The 22,643-nt window shown below is 40.7% G+C and overlaps 1 protein-coding gene across 1 annotated transcript in view; it reads left to right on the top strand.

Annotated features, from left to right (window-relative positions):
• Window positions 1–22,643, top strand: part of lpp (LIM domain containing preferred translocation partner in lipoma) — a 142,804-nt gene that overhangs the window by 111,754 nt on the left and 8,407 nt on the right. The window contains exon 9 of the mRNA XM_030791371.1: window positions 11,940–12,109. Within this exon, the coding sequence (XP_030647231.1) occupies window positions 11,940–12,109 (170 nt within the window). The remainder of the gene's footprint in view (window positions 1–11,939; window positions 12,110–22,643) is intronic.

Here is a 22,643-nt window from a genome sequence, read left to right on the forward strand (position 1 = left end):
ATGAGTGAGAGAGACAGAGAGCAAGAGAGAGAGAGAGAGAGTGGCCAAGTGTGAAACAACATTCCCAATCCAATGTACTCCTTTCCATTCTGCTATCCTTCATTTATTACCCTCTTTCTTTTTTCTTTTTCTCTGTTTCTTTCTCTCTCCCTCGTTACACTCTCCCTAAAGTACATACACACTCCATCAGTTAGGGGTCTGTTCTCAGAAAGTGAGACTAGAGGGGGGTTACTAACCCCTAGAGCGTAAGGCCTCTGTAATTATACTATATCTCATTATATGTTCAAGGCCTTTTTGTTTCTACAAAGGCCATGGAGAGGGGGACATATAGGGGAAACCATCTGTCAAAGCAGAACCCCAAGCTAATAATTAAGCTGATTAATCAGAGCCAAAGTCGTGATCTGTATCTCCTGGACTCTATGGCTTTGTCCTAATGAACTTTCGCTGCTGTTGCTATTGGCTTTGATGAGTCAAAATCAAACAGGGCTATTGTAGTTTGGGCTGAAGTTCGGAGGCCTGGGGCATCAGGAGCCAGCCAGTGTTCAGCTGCCTGATACACCCTGATACCACGCGACACACGCCATTTCAGAATTCTGATGGAGTTCACAGATTAAGCAAAGACCCAGACCAATGAAGTTGTCTGGTTATCTGCGTATATAATCAGTGGTTCATATAGAAATAGCAAAACAATTAAATACTCATTTATTTCACTCCTTCGTTCCTTTTCTCTTTTATTGAGAGGGAGAACATCAGATTTGAAAAACAAGTAGTAGATTCTAATAGCGAAGCTAAATTTGACAAGCCGGGGAGAAATGTTTTTTCTCCAACACCATTCTGCCCTTTTAAATCACATTTGGTAGTAGGCGTCCCTGATACATTCGAGAGATATTGAATTAACGTTCAAATTAATTAATGGTATTTTATATCAGCAAATGATGTTAGTTATACATGTCCCTGCATAAAAGTTTCTGTACACTTTTACTTCTTAGATTCTCCAGTGCAGTGGTTGTCTTGACAAAGGCCAGTCAAACACGTGTGCTTGGTTCTCAGAGGTGCTTTCAACATTTATTGGTCACAACATTTGTAAAGCGCAGAGGCAGGAGGCCAATATGAATAATTTACACATCAAGTGCACTGTATTTCATAAATAAGTTAACGTTGTGCCAAACCCTCTCTGAAATTTTCTGATTTCTAATTGATATATGGTGCTTTGTGTGTGTGTGTGTGTGTGTATATGTTTTGACAGCCTTGTGAGAAGAGTAACATGAGTTAATTTTCTGAGGCTGCATTGAGCATTCAGATTTCTTTCCGATTGCATGACAAGGGTTTTTCTTTTCTTTCTTTTTCTTTTCTTTTTTTTTTTTTGTTTTTTTTGTTTCCTCAGTCTCAGTCTAGCTTCTTAGAAAACTTTGACATTCACAGAACTCTCTTGTAGAAGTATGAGAGACCTGCCACAGTCGGTCACCCAGAACTATCCAGAAAATCAAGAGACAATTTCATTTTTATTGTTTTTTTAATCTCTTTTTGTTCCAAATAGCCTGGGTGAAAATGACAGATTTGCCGTTTTGCATCGTAATGTCAGGAGCATTCTCATAATTTATGAGATGTCTCACATGAAATGTTCATGACAAATCTTAGAAGAATTACAGGAAGAGTTTCTCCATCATTGAGTACGCATCAGACTATGCTAGGTAAATGGGTCAGAGGAAGCTAAAGATTGATAGCATGCCCTAACACAGATGTTACTATTTCTTTAAAGGAAAGATACAGCATTCTGAAATCTGAAGTATTAATAGGGTTCCATCTGATGCTTTTCCGTATTGTCCCAGATAATCTGGTTGAGTGCATTAGCATAGTGTACAGCTGCCCTCAGCAAAACTCTCAACCTTTAATGTGCTCCCACTTGTGTGTGTCAAAACATGTGTGAAGCGTGCCGTTCTCAAATGCCGTGACCTCAGAACGGGTCGACCTCTCGTGTTATCTGAAAACCGTGTTCGCCGACTTTTCTTCAGCCCTGTAAACTTTAAACGTCGCGTCAGATTTGACAGTTGCCATGGAAATGCTGTCACTAGCTTCATGGTTTTGAGCCAAAGTCCTTCCGTCCCTCTTTCCTTTCGACTGTAGCGTTCTGTTATTCCATACATGTTCACGACGTGAACCGTTAATATAGAATATGTGGAGGGTCCGTAAATGATTAAGTTGCAAGGTTAGTTTGGAAAACCAGTTTCCTGCCCAGTCTATCTTTATCTCATTACGTTTCAAAGCTATTTGAAACCAATCGAATGAATAGAAATCAAATAGCACACAATCGTAATGGAGATTATATAAAGAGGTGAAAGAATGCCTCTGATTTGCTATTCATCTCTGCCAAATAACACCCACTCAGCCTTCAGGACTTATTTTGTAGGCAGTGCAAAAGCCATGCTAGCTTTGCTCTTTGCTCATGTAAAAGAAAGTCCAGGAAGTGTCTGGTCAAAAGATTAATAAAACAGCAGAATTAAATGGTTATACAGCTTCCTATTAAAGTTGGACAGAAGCCGAGCCAGAAATGGTCTCCTGCTAAATATGGAAGTATCTCAGTGTAACGTCTGAGCTTTTGCCAAAAGAATATACGCATTAATCATTTTTTGGTTTAGCTGAAGAGTCTTAGAGCATAATTCTACATTTGCCTGTAATTCTGCCCATAACCTGGGCTGGTTCAGCCCTGTTTTGGAGAGCAAAGTTTGTTTTGGGGCTAGGTTTTGAATTCTTTTGAAATAGAATGTGATGTTAGCCTTTTGGCTAATTGAACCAACCTTAAATAGAGGACTTTTAATCTTAATCTTAAAGTTGCCCTGAATTAAGGCTTGCTCCCAGATATGCAGTTGTGAAAATGCCTAAAGATGTGTACAAGGTCTTGGTCTGAAAAAGACAAGGGCCTACCTTAAAACTGGGGCATCTCATCCTTGGATGTCTCTAGGTCCTCAATGGGTTCAGCAAACTAAGTGGCTACAAAATTAATTGGTCTAAATCCATTCTAATGCCACTCAATGAAGCTGGGAAGAAAGCTTCTATCCTGCAGTCAATTCTGGTGGTGTCTAAATTCATATGCTTAGAAATACTGATTTCTACATCATTACAGCACATAGTGAAACATGACTACGCTTTGATTTTTGATAATATTTAAAAAGATCTGCGCAGATGGGCATTGTTACATTTAATAATACAAGGCAGAATCGCAACTATTAAAATGGATGTACTCTCCAGGCTAAACTTTCTATTTTCTATGTTGCCTCTACCACATCCCCAAACTTTTTTGAACAGATTAAATTCTTTAATCTCTGCATTTGTCTAGAATAACAAACGGCCACAAATAAAAATTACATAACATTACATTACATTATGATCTAAAATGATCTAAAATATGGGAAGGCTGTTTCTCCCTAACTTTAAATTGTTTTTGGGCATTTTAACTAAATTCTCTGAGAACTTGGATGGATAATGATTCAGAAGTTTTCTGACAAAGTTTATAGGGCTCAAGCTGTGTAACCCCACTTTGGTTACATGACGTTGCGTTTACTGGAGCTGCTAAAGGCCAAACTAAAACAAAACATAATCCCATTGTCTGTAGCCCTCAAAATATCTGCTAAGAGGCAGAAATACCTCAATATTTTCTGAGCAGTCTCTTATATGAAACCTCAACCTTTTAACTGGTAACAAACCATTTACATGTAAATCATGGTCTGAAAGTGATGAAAGTTTCTTAACATTTCAGGACGTGAACGTGATCCACTTACTGCCCTGCTACTCAAATATTACCTGTCTTAGACTGAGGTGTATACTTGGAACCTGTGATGACAAAAAGACTTTTTGGAATGCTTCATGGCAAGAATTAACAAAGCAAAATGGAGGACTATAAATGCCTGGCATATCTTTGCAGAACATCTAGTTGCACAAATCCAGAAATAAGAAATAATGATGCTGAATGAGCTTGCCTTCCCTGGCCGCTGTACATAGTTCCAAAAAACAGCATTCTAGTCCTCAGAGCCACTCCTAGCCTCTCCCTTTTCCCTACATAAACAGGCCATAAAGCCAACACCTGCTTTAAAGCAACAGCATTTGAAGCAGCTCAAATCAGTAAATATACAAAGGGGCAGACAATAACGGAAACACCAAGCGATATGAGAGCGTATATTAACTGATAAGGAACGGCTGCCCACGTCTTTCACTGTATGTTGAGTTTTTCAGAATACCCTCATACAGATGAACTGTTTCTGGTCATATTAGGAGTATCACTGTACTAAACAAAGCCTAACCTGGAGTTATTTCAGAGGTGAAAAGGGGTCGGAATCTTCTGGACACTATATTCTAGAGCTTCAATGTCACTTTCCTCCATTTCATACTTGTTACTTCAAGTTATGTGCTGTTTGTGCAGTGACAAGCAGTTTCTGAATAACCGCTTTGTCATAAACATCAGCTTTGCAAAGCTCACACTGTGCGATTTTTGTTGAGACTGGGTCCCAAAGGTGTACCTTTAGCTCCGTGGTCACTGTTTAGGCTGTCATTTGGTGTTTTTTTAGTAACTTATCTTGCTAAGTGTTCCTCCAGTCCTGACAAGGAGCTTTGACTCTTGCCACAGCTGTTTCTTTTCCCTCATACTGTTTTTTATTTATTTATTTAATTCTTTTTGGCGTGTGCCTACACTGATGTCTTGGATAAGTTAAATAATCTTCCTGTTTTTTATTCCCGCTACACCTGCTGTTAGGATAACGCAACTTGACCCACTTCAAAATCTGTTAGCCGGCTCATATTGCTTTTAGAGTCTCAAATATTTAAGGGCTGATTTTGAGATGTGTTTAACAGCAGAAACATGTTGGAAATTAGTATTGGAATTACTTTTATGAGGCGTAGAATTGCTCTGAACTGCAATTTAGCTACTTCAAAATATGAATCCCTATTCATTTCATGTTTTCAGCCTTTAGTGAAACCCCCTGCAGCTGAACTAATACTCTCTTGATCCACTTGTGTTGTGCACATAATCCCATTGTATGCTTAGTTATGAATGGATGCAAAGTTCTGTTTGAATGGATTTGATTTATCCCACTGTTTACAGGTGGGGTATGGGTTGAAGTTTCACATTTCACTCAATCTGTCTCTGTTTTTGGCAGTAAGTGTTCCTATTGCTACTCTGTACAGAATTAGTATGGTCTATATAAGTGGCAAGTTCTCTTTCTGACTAGGTTTATTAACCATAAATTTATGTTGGAGGTAGTACAAATATTTTGACATCTTCACTTGAGGCATGGTTAGAACTGGCTGTCAAGGGATCAACACCAAGCCGCGCGCAAAACACAGCAAATAAGCATAATTGTGTTTGACGCAACAACGATCTAAATAGAGACCTGTATACTTGCCTAATGAAGGTGTCGATATGGGCAATCAGTGACTCTCTACGCTATCAGTTCGCTGCTAATTGGACCCTGGGGTTTTAATAGTTGTTGAACGCTGTTCATGGATGATGGACGTGGTTTCCCGCTGTCAGGGACAATGTTGTCTTGCCTGGCAAGTTTTGGTACATTTTTATAATAACGTCATTTAAACTCTTCGGCTGTGTTCTAAGCTGAGCTGTTTTCTAGTCCTTAACCGTAGCGTGCCAGCATGGGCCCTCGCATAGTCGGACAGTGGTGGAGCGATGGTTTTTTTTTTTTTTCCTCTCTCTCTCTTTTTTTTTTTTTACCACAGCGGTTCATTTAAGGTGACCTAACCCCTCGGTGGCGATTCTGTCGCATTGAGACAGCTCCACTGAGGCAAGATCAGCTGGCATGCGAACCCAGCTGAAGGAGCTCACGGCCACTCCATGACTCATGTTGCTAGATTTCATTCGCCAGTGAGTGCTTGACCCCTGGATACAATCTAGAGGCCACACACACACACACACATCTTTCTCTCTTTCTCTCCCTCACCCACTCTTTTTTAGCAGTTTTGTGTTCGCTGGCTCCTCTCCATGTCGCTTTCGTCAACCTTTTTTCCAAAATATGTAACCCTTATCCAGTGCCCACCCCCCCACCCCGAGCCCCAAGCCAGAACAGTGCCCGCTGGACCTGACAGGCAAAGTGCTAATGCTTTCTGGCGTGGCCTCTCTCTTTTCCCCCATCCCCCGCCATCTCCAGCCTATTCTTCTCCAGGATTATTTGCTGACGTAGGAGTCAGAGTAAAAAATGCATTTGGGGTATGAGACATTGAGAGATTGAAGAGTAGTTCATGACAGCGATTCCCTTTGTCATGCTCAAACAACCCAGGGCGACAGAGCTGCACAGCTGTGTGGACCCAAGTTATAATGAACAAAACATGATGGGTAAATGGAAGGAGAGAATTGGAGGAAAGGAAAAGGCAAAAAAAAAGAAAAGAAAAGATACTCAGCCTGAAATAGAAGCTTCTAGCAATCCAGTAGCTGGAAGTTACGTTTTTATACTGTACTGAGAGAAAAAGATAGGTTAGCTCTGGTTATATATGCTCAGTGACCTATGCTGTTTGTTTGTGGCCATAATTAAGCATAAACAATTTAGCATGACTTTATACCTTTTTGGGGGTCACTTCTTGGAACCTGTCACAACAAATAAATGTTTTCGTCTTGGTTTGTATGCACAAAGGGGGAAAAAAATCCTTCCTATGTTTGGAAACATTGCACAGTAATGAACTTGTGAATCAGAGCGGGATAATTTATGAGATCTGAATTTGCCATGGAGACAGATGTTTTTGAAGCATTTTCTTTTCTCAGATGCTGCATTAGTTATTGCAGTCGCTTTCCTGAAATACAAGATGAGTGCAATACTTGGGATTATTTGTTTGTTTGGGGTTTTTTTTCATTATTGCCACTATTTTGAGCTTTTTGCAAAAATGTGTTGTTTACACCGTAAAACATTATTTTCTAAGGGAACAAACTTCTTACAATCCCAGAATATATGTCTGTGTGTTTGTTTACATGTGTGTTGTGGAGATGCCCTTTGTTTCCTTATTCAGGGGGGAAACTGCGTACTCAGAACAGGAGTCGCTTCACGATTTCACCGTGCGTGAAAAAGTTTGGCCTCCCACAAAAAAAAAAAGTTCTTTCCAAACCCTCTTTACACGCGTGATCTTTGATATCCAGCGATGTAAGATCAAAATTGAGCAGCTGCACCTGCTTTCATGCGCCCTCGATATCGCAGCGTGGAAAAACAAAGACGACGAGACAGACTGCGCAAAAAATCTGAGGCGTTCTGCCACTCAAACATCCTCCATCACCATTTAACGTCATCTCCCTGCCACCGCAAATACATTAGAAATCAATTATTTATGGAACAGAGTCGAGAACTCTTTAATCTTTTGCTTTTATCCAATTAAACTGCCTAACCACTGCAAGCCTCCTTCAGCTCATTCGCAATGTGTATCGTCTCTTTCTTCTTTCGTTCATTCCTTCGTGTTTTTTTTTTCCTTTTTTTTTCTTTTCTTTTTTTTTTTCTTTTTTTTTCACCCCCCTAACTTTGGATGTGAGAGAGATTCGTCGCTTCTGAGGGACCTTGAATAAAGGGAGAGAAAGTGTATAAAGTGTAAATGAACTCCTCCCCTCCCCACCCCTCCGCCAGCGCACTGCTTTACAAAGGAGCTATTTGAAGTTTTAATACGAAGACTTGCCTGCCGTTCCCAGTGCGGAGGGACACGTGGGAGCACGAGGCCTCTTTTTTTTTTTTTTTTTTTTTTTACGTGCCGTCTGTGCCCAGTTTGAACGGCAGAAGAAGGGGATCCAGTGCGGCTCTGCTGGGTGGAACAGATACCGATGTACAAACGCAGCCTTGTTTTATTCAGGAAACTGTTTGTAGCCTTGTTTTGGAACGGAGGACACGTGTTACTTTAGTCTCCCTGTAAAAATTACGGATGTGAGAGCATTTGTAAAGCATACTCGTTGTTACCTTTTTAGTATCGTCACAGTCCAAAAATAAGGACCCCCAGGTTGGATCAGTAGTGTAGTGTTTTATTGGTAGTACAATATGGTTGATATAAATTAATGTTTTATATCTAGCATAGTAAGAAAGATTTTCATTACGGAAACATTATATTGAGTGTTATAGGAGAACAGTTACTGTGTGACATCTATAAATCATCTGAATGAGCACCATGAGGACTTATATGAGCATGTATTTTGGCCTGTGTACTCAGGGAGTTTTGTGGAGCCTCTTATGTAATATGTGCATGTGCATGTGTGTGTCATTGGGTGATAGTCTCAGTTTGCTGAGCTGCAGTCTTTCAGAGAAATGTCACTCATGGCCTTAGGGGACCAGAGGACCTGCTGAATAACCCCTTCAGTAATACACACACACACACACACACACACACATACACACAAGCCTTTATTCATATCCTAGTGGGGACTTTCCAGTGACTCTCATTATCCTGTAACTAAAGAATACCAACCTTTCCCTAACCCTAACCTTAACCAAAGAAAGTTTTGACGCTTTTTGTTTTATTAATAACAGTATAATTTAGAAGAATGTTGTTCTCCTAGTGGAGGCCAGCATTTTAGTCCCCACAAGGCAATTTTTCCAGACTATGCTATCTTACTGGGAACATTCAAAAACATGATACACACAGACACACACCAACCAAGGTAATCACCTTACAGAGGGGAATGAAAGGAGCGCACAGTTCTCATATGAAAATTTGTTTAGTTATACATACAGTTAATATGGTTATTATACATTACACGAACTATTACAATTCTTAAGTGTCTGTAGCATCACACACATACATTCACCCATAATTGTATATATACTACACACAGTGACAGTTCTGACAGACATCACATTTAAGCTAAAACACCAGTCAGACTGCCTAGTCTGTGTTTGTGCGTAAGAGAGAGGGAACTAGACAGTATGAGCTCTAAGTATCCACATAAAGAACAGGCCACACGCACGCTCACACACACACACACACACACACACACACACACACACACACACATACACACACAAAAACTCCGACAGTGTCATAGTGATCTCTTGCTGGCAGAAGGAAAGAGGTTTCCCCTAAATGCTCTGAGGGCAGCCCTTGGCAGAGACATCTCTCTCTCTCTCCCTCTCTCCTCTCTCTCTCTCTTTCTCTCTCTCTCTCTTCCCTCTCTCTCTCTCTCTCTCTCTCTTACTCTCTCTTCTCCCCCCCCCCCTCACACACTCTCTCTCTTCTCTCTGTTAGCATGGCCTGAGATCTGAAGCTGCTAACAGCACTAATCCTCTCCTCCTCTCCTCTCCTCCTCCTGTGTGAAGTGATTACCTTTGCCTACGATTCTGTCTACCCCCACAAAGCCCCCTGGAGACACAGCGGTTCATCTCTGTTTGCGTTTCATCCGTCCGACGCTCCAGCGCGGCGATGTGCCTCGCGCGCTGTTAGCCGAAACTCCAAGACACAGGGCTGGAACGAGATAAAACCAGATGACAGCTTCCCTACTCACCTGTAGCACACTGTCAGCTACCTTACATTAGCCAGTCAGTCGAGTGAAGACATTGCAAACGACAACCTTTTTTCACACAGCAGTGCAACACCGAGCAAGGCGAAACCAATTCTAATAACACCGGCTTTGAACGCTTGCCGCGTTCGTTATTTTTCTATGTATCCCCGCAGAACAGATATTGGAGCGTGTCAGATTTTCTCCTCTAATTTTTGTATCTGTTGTCTCCATAAGTGAGTGTAAAATTAACTTTACCCTTGTTGTTTGTAAGGTTCAGTTTTTAACTTGAAGTTCACAGACCAAACTTCTCAATAAGTCTACTGTTATCTACAGACGTAGAGGGAGAAAAATATTAAAGATTACAAAGCAATTAGATACTTAAGCTATCACTGCATTGCCTCGCTGAGGCTTTGATATCTAATCATAGACCAATAAAACGTGCAACTTTTTGTAGATGCTTCAGACAGATTGAAGTGTGAGAGCGAGACAAAGTCTGATATTTCTCCTGGTTACTCTCCCGTTTCTTTGTGCCTGTAACACGCTTGAACTCCAGCATTCAGAGCTGACATTGTCAATCATTACTAAAAACAGGCTTAAATCAAGCCAAAAAAAAAGAAGAAGAAGAAGAAGAAGAAAAAGAAGGGGGAGCGCTAAAGAACAAAAAGAGGAAGTAAAGAAGTAAAGTTAAATTAATTTGCAATATCTCATATTCTTTGTAAGATTCTATCTGTCCTCAGATGTGTAAAAAATGAAAATAGCAATAGATATCTTTCTAAACCTCGTTATTGCCCGATACTGCTAATTAAATTGCTAGCATCATTAATTGGGTTGAAGATATCCTTTGCATTGAGTTGGAGACATCTTAAACTCAATTAAAGATATCTGCAACTCAATTAAAGATATCCAAATGCCATGTCATACAATATGTGATTAGTCTCTTTTTTGGTGCTCTAATATCAGCCTAGATGCCCCTATAACACAAAGACTGTGTCCTGCCTCTAAAGTTTTTCCTTTATCATGAGAAGACTTACTTTCTCAAGGCATGTCTGCCCAGTTTCTCTCCTGCGACGTTTGTCCTGTTCCTCAGTTTGTCTAAAGCGTTTTGTTGAAATCCATATTCAGACTTTATCCCTGCAGAACAGTAAATCTGAGGCTTAATCTGCTTGCCGATGGTGTGTTTTATGTGTTTTAACATGTTTAAGTGTTTGATATTGAATTTACAATACACTATTAAAGCTTAATATTAGTATTGCGGAGTATATTAGCTATTGTTTTTTCTCTGTTTTTTGTTTGTTTGTTTGTTTGTTTTTTGTTTTTGTCCTGCATTTGGGTGTCAGCTACTGTTATTTTTGATTACAATGTCTGCAAAGAATAGCGGTGTTTTGTGGCATACTTCAGTACATGCATGCATTTTCACACAGACCTTAAGCATTTTGTCGACAGATGGTGGGTCTTATTTGTTTAAGCGTAGGCACGTAGCTTAGTCCTCCACAGACACAAAGAGAAAGCAGTTCTCTATAGACACCATTAAAGGATTGACCTTATTAGGTGCCTTAGATTTCTTCAATTATAGGGCAGCGGATCGCTTTACCCCTTTTAAATGCAAGGGAAAAAAAAAAATCTAAACAGCAGATAGGGGTAAATTCCCGTGAGATGGTATCGACCTAACTTTAGAAGTGCTTCTCATAATCTATTTCTTTTGACATTGATTTTTAAAAAAGCTTTCATCTGCCGCACACTTGATGCGGGATCAGATCTCTGTGGAGGCGATTATATCATCATCAAAAATACCACAAGGACTGATTAGATTGGAAAAAAAAAGAAAAAAACTCACTTCCTTATGTCTGATAAAGAAGATTACCTTTGAACCAGGCGATTTGGAAGTAGCATAAGTTCTGAAGCTGTAATGTTTGACTCAAGTCTTTGGCCATAGGATGAGTGGCTCAGAGTTCAGAGCAGGTAGAACTCTGGATGCCGCTCTGTTTTGACTCCATCTGAGTTTAAGCCCTGGCATTTTTCTGTGTTCTGTTCTACATGAAAAGACATAGACCGTAGTGTCTTTACCTGACTGGCACTAGAATAGCAATAAAAAGTCTCTGTCTGTCTGACTTTCTCTCTGTCTTTTTTTTTTTTTTTGGTTCCAACTCATTGATTGTGTGTTTTGTGAAGTCACTGTTCTTTACAGAGTAAATGACTGTTTTACAGCTTACAGATCTAAATGTTTCATGTTTGTGAGAGTTATGTGTACATCAAGATGTGTTTTAAGGAATCTAAGAGGAATCTAATGTTTATACACACACACACACACACACACATATATATATATATGTGTGTGTGTGTGTGTGTATTTGTGTGAATCAGTGTGCAAATGTATCACAAGCAAGTTGTGTGTGTTTCTGTACGAAATGGAAAGTATGTATGCATACAGGAGCGTATGGGTCCGCTGAGTGCTGTGTGTCTGAGCCGTGCTGTTGTCTTGCAGGTCGCTGCGCCAGCTGCGGTGAGAACGTGGTAGGTGAGGGGACAGGGTGCACTGCTATGGAGCAGGTCTTCCACGTTGACTGCTTCATCTGTATGACCTGCGGCTCCAAACTGCGCGGCAAACCCTTCTACGCTGTGGAGAAGAAAGCTTACTGCGAGCCCTGTTACATCGTGAGTGTCTTCACACACACACACACACACACACACACATACACAGACGAGCTGTTGAACTGCCAGTGGCAGCCCTGAAACTTTATTTTATAGTAATATCTTCATTTTTATTAATCTACGGTTCAACGTGTCTGTTCATCTCTCATTAACCACAAGCGCTGAAGACTTGAGTCTTTTTTCATGTCTGATAAACTGTTCTGGGGGTTCTTGCTCTTTTTCAACACCAGACATAACATTTGTCTCAGAACCTTTCCCTAACGGAGATTCTCCTTCAGAAAGTCATGTCTTTACTGCCTCAAAACAAATTATCGTCCATGTAAAAGCTACCTCATGCCAGTTCACCTCAGTGAAATTCACAGACATAAAGGTTAGACGCACAGTAGCCTTGCACGCAAAGGACTCAGCCCGTCAATCCGTGACACCATTGCGTGCTGATAAGTGTTTTGACAAATGAGTCACACTTGAAGTTTAACAAGTATTTAAATCACCACAGAATTGCTGCAGTCGATTACTTTCCTTTGTAGATTTAAAACCAAATAGTGGCATTTTCCTCACTCTCACTCGACCTCTTCCTCTACCTTCCTTCTCTTTATGCTCCCAAAAATAACCTTTGAAAATTTTAGTTTTTCTTCCACCAATGACTCTTACAAAAGGAAAAAGGAAATAATTTATCAGTTCCAGTAAGACCTAAAACCAGTAGTTTGTGGAAGTTCAGAAACAATCTTACAAAACCTTGTTGTGGCTTTCGTTTTGAGCTTGAGGTTGCAGAGACACCGTGGCTCTGAAAGTGATGTAGGATGATGGGAAACGCTTGGTCCCTGACACTCCTACGAGAACATCTATTTCATTTCCTAACAGCATGCAAGCATGAAGCAGTCCATGTTTTCTGGTAAACTGAGATAGCTAGAAATAGAGAGCCTTGTTGAAAACCTAGTTATATTCTTGTCACACCTGTTTTCTTTTCTTTTTTTCTCAGTTTAATTTGCCACAATAAGGATAATAAGGATACTGATCTTAATCAGACATGTTTTCAGACTGTCAGAGACCAACCGAACCTATCCGTACGGAGGTCTAATACATTATCAGCAAAAAGGTATCAGAAGTCGTTGTGTCATGCAAGTGATGTCACTGCCTATTTCACGGCCACACTACAAACCGCGTGAAACTGCCAGTCAGATCAGCACATATCTAAGCTACAGAAGTCAACCCTAACCTCGTGATGTATGAATGGGAAGATCCGCTTTGATTCTCCATACTGTAAACCCTGCGTCATAGGCCAAAGTCTGCATAGATTTCAGTTGCAAATTTTTTGTTCACTCCCAGGCTAAGCTTTAAAAGTTTCTTCTGTGATATTACTGCTCTCTCCATCAACTGATTTTTATCGTATGAAATCACCGTCTGCTCATTGAAGTTATTCTCCATATATTGCACATTACTCTCAGGATGTACAGAAATATCTGAAGGACAGTGAGTGATCATTCTGTGAAGTTTCCTCAGACATATCTTTTGGACTTTTTAGATTTATGGGTTTTATTTTCTACATTAAGCAGAGAATCTCATGCAACTTTGGGGGTTTCATCCTTGCTTCTCAGAACTATAATTTTTGAGACTTTTCCACTTTCGGCATCTTTTCTGAACTTCCCACATTAACTTCTGGGTTCCCCTGCCTTCAGAAATAAACGTGATAGAATTGCAAAGTCAGCACTGTTGAAAATGCGTTCCTGTTTGTCTAACCAAAACAAAACCACTTCCCCCTAGGAGAAATTGGGCAGCGGGTCCAAAATTAATAACCCAAGCATTGTATTAATAGTGATGTTTGAGAAATTGTTTTTTGCGTGTTTAGTATTTCCAGCATATGTAAATCCCAAAAAAAAAAAAAAAAAGTTGTCCAGAAGTTGTTTTGATTCAGCTCTAAGAGATCATTGGTGTCTCTTATACCGAACAAATAGTTCTTTATATTGACTGATGGGTAATTTATGGGAAATGAGGCGGTGTACCACAGTGATACCGCAGACGACTGTGTTTCTGGGTAGTGAGGGTTCTCATTTTGCTCAGGGAGACTGGGAAATGTGAAGCACTTCCAGGAGAAGCACCACCTCCAAAACCAGTACCCATCCCACCCACTTCCTCACAGCCTGTCACACTAGTGTGGTACCGTTTGCAAATACCAAATACACCTGGGGACAAAAAGACCATTTAGCTTAAGACCGACATAAACCCCCACTACTGAATATTCAAATGCTTGAAAATGATGGTTAGTAGACAGAAATAGAAAGTGTGTGTTAAAGGAAGCTTATGATGTCTTAATGTTATTTGTTTACGCGTCTCTGTCCCGATGTTGTCTACTGAATGTGCCCTGAACCTTGAACCAGCTGGCCTTCTGAGTCCCTCATAGCCATGATGTTCTAGGTAATGAATGTCTGTAGGCGCTTGATTTCAGCATTATGTGTGACTATCTGTTCCACATATAGACCAGACACACTCATCATCATAATTGGTACACTTTTGAATAAATTGTACAGTTTTCTTTATCTATGACTTAAGAGTTGATATTTGTGTAAGCATCCAACCCTCATTTGACAAGTTTGGTTTTTTTTATCCCATGAGTCATACTTATCCCTAGTTTATCGATATATAATCCTGTTTAGCTTTCACACTCAGTTCCTTGAAAATTAATAGGTAACAACAGGATAGCAAGGTAACTGTTACCAAGGCAACAGGCAACCTCTGTGTACTAGAGGCAGTTTAAGTCATACGTGTGTTCTGGTGTGCAGAAGTTGTAAAGCAGTAGTATATTTAAGATCCATTTGATGGGTTGTCATCTTGTGTAACCAGTTCATTGCAGCTCCTAAGCTCCTCAGTTGGTTTATGTTGTGCTTTTTATTATATGAATTTTCATTTAATAAGATATAGTATTGGGTAAAACAAAAGCCTTAATTGACACAAGTATAGCTTTTGTTTTACTCTGTGTTTTACTAATATATTCTTTGAGTAATATAAGTTTGTAATACATATCCCTCTGTGCTATTTCAATACACAGAAGCGCATGTGTACTATTCATACAAATGCACTATCACACACTAGAGTATTAGTGACTCAGACTATCTCCTGAATCAGCCGTATTCACAAGCACTCAGAATGATTGTACTTGTCTTGTCTGGAAGTTTTCCAACTTGGATCCGTGCGCTAAAGAGGGCCGGGATAATTTAAGAACTTTATTTATGCATTTCATCAGCATAAATGTTCTTCTGGCACGAGATCAAAAGGATGGGGAGAAAATCTGAATTTCTTAATGAAAGTAATTTCTTCTTCTTTTCTTCACATCCTCAGGGTCATACGCCTCTGTACGATTAGAGTGAACGTGAGACTGTGGTCTCTAAGGGGACGTGCCAGTACCCTCACAAGCTTAGGGAGAGTTTCAAATGAGAGCTGTGTAACTTAGGTCTAGGAATCTGTAAAAGCAAGGCAAGTGAATGATGCATTATTTATCAAATTTGTTTATTTACCTTGTTCTTCTTGTCATTTAAATTCATAATCTCCCTCACAGGTTTCCAATACAGATCAGAAACAGATTTACAGGCAGTGAGAAAAAAAAATGAGAGAGAGAGAGAGAGAGAGACTAACCACCTGTTACGTGCATGGTTTTATTATTTTTTGCCATGATAGTTTTCATGTTGTGGAGTGTGCTTAAACGTGGTAGATGTTATGTAATTGTATTAATTGTTATCAGGAGAACTGAAACATAACAGCCACAGTGAATTTATAAGTCATTCTAAATTTGCAAAGAGGATACTCAACATTCCATGATTTTGTTTAGTTAGTTAAAGCTATTGTAATCCAGTAATATGTTTCTTAAAATATCATATAGGGACATCTGTGATATTGTAGTCAAATTGAAATGTTTTGCATATTCTTTGGAACAGCTTTGATACAATTATCATATTTCCGCCTTCCTGCTGACGATCGGGGAGCAAGTTTTGAACAGTAGCACTAGATATCATTCATTCCTTTCAGTAACGCTCAGGAAGTCGGCCATCAGCGTGTAATCTTGACCCATCTACTTCCTACTGGCGCTCCCTCTTATCGCCTTAATCCTGTAACCCGGGAATCACTGCTGACCAACAAAGCACAGGGCAATAATCAGGGCATTGTGCTCTCGCTCCTCTCTGCGGAAGACTTATCACTGCCTCTTTGAATGAAGCGCAATGGAGATAAACAATGCAACCACTCTGTTAATCCTCCATTTTGCATGAAGTGCTCTCTAATCTCGTTAATATGACATCAGTGTTGGGTCACTATTGTTGCCACTTCCTGGTCTGATATAATGTAAAGCAATAGCAGCATGGTGCCCCATGGCTCCATCTTTGGACCTCTGTATTTTCTCAAACCTAATGAGATGAGAAGTTCTGTACGTATACATGGATGTATGAGCCAAGTATGCTCTATGCTGATCCTACTGTCATAGTAATGTTTGCACACAGAGGGGGAAATCTGCACCATTCATCTGACGTTTTCCAAGAAAAAAATATTAGGGGACTGGTTTGGCTGAGGATTCATGTTAATCCTGCTGGTAAATGTTTCGAGTCAGTCCATGCAAAATAATCAAGCGGGAAGTTGACATCCACGAAAAAACACACACAATCCCAATTGTTTCACACAGAATCCCAGAGCCACCCAACTCTCTGTCTGCTACTTTGATCCCTCGTTAATTCAGTCTGTAGGCTGGCAAGTTTTAAGGCTCAGAAAAGTGGAATGGGGGGGGAACGCAGCAATGGAAGGGGTAGAGAAAGTTCAGCTCCCTGGGGCTTTTTGTGTAACCAAATGATTAGCAGTTGCACTCCATGACAAAGGTTGTGGAGTGCAGGAACGGCAGGCGTGAACCTCAGAGGGAAGAGGAAACGCCAATAAAGAGCAGAGGTGTCACTCCAGACAAGAGAAGAGAAGGTCTTTATACACTAAAGCTAACAGTTTCTATGCATGGGCAAAGTCATTCACTCATACTTGAGTGTGTGATTAAGTTTGCCCTTATTGTTGGACTCAGATGGGTTGTGCTGCATTTTGGTCTAAAAATTTCAAGAATTTAAACAAAGTAAAAAACTAAAATAACACTCTGGGTCACACCATGAGACTGAGGCCTTTGTCAGCTCAAATATTTTCTGTGCCCTTTTCCCGATTTTGAATGGCCTTAATTATGTCATTGTGACAGGCAATTTTGGTAAAGTAAGGTGTAAAAACCCCATTATCAACATTATTTTTAACGATGAACTCTTCCCATGAACTCATTTAAACATCGGAAACATCCAGAGTTTTGAAACTGTCCGAATGCACTTTTGTTTTCTCTTGTGTGGGTGCACTGTACACTACAGTGCACAGCTGAGGCTAATTTTGTATGCCCTCTTTGACACTGGGCTCTACGGATGATGCAATTTATCATACATCAGCAGCTCTAGGGCGGAAGGACGTGCGTCAGTGGTCGCTAAGCTGCTTGTGGCAGTATTTGCCAGTAAAAGATCAACTCTGACATGTGTTTACTCCTCTACATAAATATTTAGGAACACACACACAAAAAAAAATTCCTTCGTGGCCGGGAGAGATGCAAAAAGCCATTTTCTTCAGCTCTGTGGTCAAGTTGCGCACGGGCCAGCGCCTTTGTCACAAACTGTTATCTATATTTATCAATTCGCTTAAACCAACTCCCTTGTCCTTCCCTGCCATTGCTTAAGCTGATCCTGGGTTTCAGTGTATGTTAGTGAAGGGTCTCAAAGTCTGAATTTCAGCCCATGACTAACTGTCGCAACCTTGTTGTATTGAAAAGCAAGATCTCAACGAAGTTCAATGACAGGACATCACCTGCATGTTTAACTAATCTGTCTTCTAGTGTCTAGAACCTGGCATCATTAAATTAATTTTGGAATATACTGTTAAACCTAAGACGTCGTATATTCTGACTAACATCTCTTCAGTTCCTTATAAAGTTAATGTTCAAGGAGACCTCTTTGGCCTTATTTATAATGACATTAATGAATTTGGCTGTATCCAGGGAACTGACTCTTAATCTCAGAGAAATATAGGCAGCACTCAGCTTGTTTGTTCCCCGGTGAGAGGTCCATGTTGCTTTATCCAGCTGTTACCTGCTCAACGCTGACCAGAACTGCAGGACCAATGAGGCGGCTTGCTTTCATCTGTGAGATAGCCATGTGTGTTTGAACTAGGCACACAGCGGTACTGTCAGTCACAGGGGGTTAATTATGTGAACAAGGTGGCATGTTTGTGCTGCCAAACCTATCTCTCCCTGTCTCTCTCTACACGCTCCGGGAAGCTGGCATTACCGCTGTCGGGGCACTTCGGGGCCTGGAGTTCTTAATTAATTTAAGATCATAATTTCTGGTAATCAGGCTGCTTAAAACAGCCACCTCCTCTCATCCGCCCAGCAGGTCTTTTAGCTGCGTAATTATTCGGAAACAGTCAAAACTGCTGGATGGAAACTGTGAGATAAGCTCCTGCGTTTGTCCTTTTCTTGGCTAATTTACTGTAATCACTGTAGTTTTGATTTCTTTCAGGCATAGTGGGGCTGTTTCGCCATCACACTTTAAGAGATACGTTTGAGAAATGTGTGTGACAACTCTAATGGAGCTGACTGTGCTTACGACCAAGAAACACACAGGTTAAGATGATTAAGTATGTCAAATGCTTAATTGCGTATTTTATCTCGCAGAGAGTGACAGGACTGATGTGAAGCCAAGGCTCTCTCCTCTTGTCTCGTCATTGTAGCCACTTCCATGATTTCATCTTACAATTTACCAGAACAAAGGCCTATTGTTACATATGACCCGCCAATCACCTGTAGAATTCCGTGATTGGTTCTCGGAATCCAATGGTTCCGTTTCTGCCCACTGTCTGATGCTAGTTTAAAGTGGAGAAAGAGTGGAGATAGCAATTAATAGAGTGGAGGAAAAATCTTATTCATCCACCCCTCTCTTTTTCTGTCTCTTTCTCTCTCTCTCTCTCTCTCTCTCTTTCCCTCTCTCTCTCTGTCAGTCTCTCTCCCTCTCGCCCTCTCTCCCTCTCTCTCTGATGTGGGCTGTGACTCTACCCTGCTATTTGTCATGTTGTTAATTTTCTGATGCAGCACTTGGAGTCAGCAGGGAGAGAAGTGTTGATATAAATTGTGGTGACAGGGCAATATCAGGGCCTCCTGTCTGCAGACAGGACTGAGCGAATGCTGGAAAGCACTTCTTGGGTTCAGATGAAGTGGCAAACTTGGAAAGAGGTTTAAGAAGATGTATAAAAATGCCTGAAATCATAAATCAAAATGCACTATTAATACCAACTGTCATGTTCCATATCTCACAGGTATATTCACCAAAAAATGCATTTTGAAATGGTGATTAAAATACCATAACAATTAATCTGAACTGTGGAAGCAACTATTGGATGCAAACTGAAGTATAACTTGAGTCAGCCAAAGTCATAAGAAAAGATGAGTACCATTCCGTGATCCAGCTGAATATTACGCATGTGGACTGATAAAAATAACACTGTACCAACCAAGCTTAAGTATAGATTTGTCTGATTCATCTTGTTTTGCTTCCTTATGTTGATACAGACTCACAATGAATTGATATTAACCCATGCTAACATCATCACGGTAACTGTCCAAAGATAGTTTAGTCACAGAAATTTTGGTCTGCGTGTGTGTATTTTGTGCTACACTGCGGAGATACATCCAGAGGTTGCATGAGAATGACCTCAGCAGCAAGCATGGAGTCATCTGCACCAGAGACTGCTAGTCATGATTATCTTCCATGGCCCAGTACCAAAGTCCTACTGACTGAACTCAGCAGAGGGGAGTAGGTTACCCAGCTGTGGTCATTATACATGCAAAACCTCCAGACATATAGTTCTACCAATCAGGGCTTCTGAGAAGTATCCTCACACCTGTTAACCAGGTAGAAACAAGTTCCCATTTAGATGTTGAAAGTGAAAATCAATGTGTGAACCACACACAAAGCCCAGAGCCATGAGAAAGAGATGGTCGCTCAACCATCTCTAGATATCTCTGTTGGGCCAATTACAATGCAGGTCCACATTCCAAGAAACTATGTAGTCTAATGGTTACAGTGGCAGTCAGTTAAGACCAAATGTCTCAGATGCTGTAGCTGTATCTCCACGCGGATGATGTTACATGTCATTATGACTTGAAGTCATCATACATCTGGCACACTTTTGGCATGAGAGTGGGTGCCCACGCTACGATTAGCCATAGCGGATGCAGGTGAACCCACCCACTGAGTTTCACTTGATGTCAGAAGCTTTTCGACGTTTCGCCAACTCAGTCATCAAATATTCATCTCCATCTGCATTAGCGTGCCGAGCTCTAATTGAGCTCTGTATATTCAGACATGATTAAGAAGCCAGCATTCCTCAAAGGAGAGACCCAATTAGACAAGCGTTTGCCTGGGTCCCTGAGTGTCTCTGCTGACTGCTGGGAAACTGTGGAGGTGTGTAGAGCTTGTGTTTGTGTGTATTGCACAAGAAGGTGAATTACTTAATATTGATGCTCAAGTTCCACGTTCATGGAGTGATCCATTTGTCATCAAAAGGATGTCTTCATTTTTAAACCAAACTGTCAATACAGGCAGGCATGATCATAAGATGGACAATTTTAGAAACATGTTTTTTCAACCTGTTCTCTCTCTTTTACATTCAAGCACATATTTCTCCCATGGGACATGATGGAGAAAAATATCTTGTGACCCCATGTTGACCTCACAAAGTGTCAGTGTAGGTCAGGGCCAGAAAGAGTGAGTTACTACTGTGGTCTTAGTCAATTATGCAGTGAGATTGAAGAAAGACCCTGAATCTGCAGTACAGAAAGCTACTGTTCTGAGGCCTATTTTACTGTAAATCACACGCGCTGGCATAGACTGTCCTATCGGATTCAGCCTCTCACACTTCAATGGACGGACAGATGGACAGATGGATGGATGGAGTAGAATGACAGACCGTGTGTATTGGTTTTTGTCAATGAATTTGCTAAAAGGGAGGGTGACTGAAAATGATGGCCCTATGCTGTAGCTCCTTTGTCGCATATGTCTTCATATATACATAGATTCATAAAACTGTAGGGCTATGAGAGGTGGATAGATCAGTCCTAGACTAATCATATAGCAGACGCCAAACCAAAGCTATGTTGGCACTTATGCTTTGGACTGGACAAGAAAGTACTGATGGGCTTTGAAACTGTATGGCAAGACAACATAAAAAAAAGGTAGATCAGTGAGTAAGAGTTAGTTTCAAAGTGAAATCCTGTTGTACCAGCAGACCACCGCCTGTACGTCTCTGTTTTTGAACACACCAAGAACAGGAGGATTCTTCATGCACTTCGAAGCCACAGAGAGCTAACATGACTAACTAAGCCAGGCTCCCCCTCCCTCCCTCCCTCCCTCCCTCCCTCCCTTTTTCTTTCTTTCTTTCTTTCTTTCTTTCTTCCTTTCTTTCGTTCTGTCTGTCTCTCACTGTATAAACACCAGAACATAGCTCTTCAACACACAGACTGACTGCCAGACATTTAAGAGTCTGTCAAGGTCAGAGAATCACTGATCCCTGTGCATTCTTCCCCTCAGACTCTGTCCCTCTCCTCTTTTCTCCGTCTCTCTCCTCACGAAGAATGAGGCATTCACATCTCTGATGTGCTCTCTCGTTCTCTCTCTCTCTCTCTCTCTCTCTCTCTCCCTCTCTCTGGGATGTTATGAGTCAGCCTCACTCTTTCCCTCCCCCTTTCACTTGATGTGCATACATCAACAAGTCAAGGCCTTCTTTTTGTTTAGTGTGACTGAATTAAATTCCCACTGGTAAAGGACAAAATTAAAGCCCAGAGCTAGGGAGAGGGAGGGAGATAGAGAGAGGGAGAGAGAGAGAGAGACAGGGAGAAAGTGAGAGAGAGAGAGACAGAGAGAATGACAAAATTTTGAGGGAAAGAGGTTTTTTCAAATAATTCATCTAACAGCAAGCAGCAGGTGTGACCAAAGTTCCCCAGTGAAAAATTAACCTTTACAATGCCAACAATGACCTCTGACCCTTTGTCTAACAGTAAAAGCCCACCACATATGTGGAGTAGCTTCCTCTTTCACTCACTAATTCATTACAACTGACTTTACAAGCTAAGATGTCATTCACATACCGCTGGACACTGTACCGTCCATGTGCGCAGTCAAGGTTAAAAATGTTAAAAGCAATCGGCATTCTGAATTTGCTATGGTGAAAAGTTTCTTTTTTGGGGGGGCGGGGGGGGTAGATTTTACAGAGCAACTTGAGAACATGAAGTAGTATGAAAACGCTTAAATATTCTCTAAAATATAAACCCATGTAATGCAGCTAACCAAGGAGGCATGCAAATTTAATGCAGTCTCATCTCAAAGCTGGCATTTCAAAGACTCCAAAACATGTTTTGCCTAAGCACACAGTCACTGTCAACCTGTGAATATTCTTGAGTAAACTCATCGGAGGGTATAAAGTATATAGATTTGGCTAT

Source organism: Chanos chanos, chromosome 14 (assembly GCF_902362185.1).
Source record: "Chanos chanos chromosome 14, fChaCha1.1, whole genome shotgun sequence".
In the NCBI taxonomy this organism is placed as follows: Eukaryota; Metazoa; Chordata; class Actinopteri; order Gonorynchiformes; family Chanidae; genus Chanos; species Chanos chanos.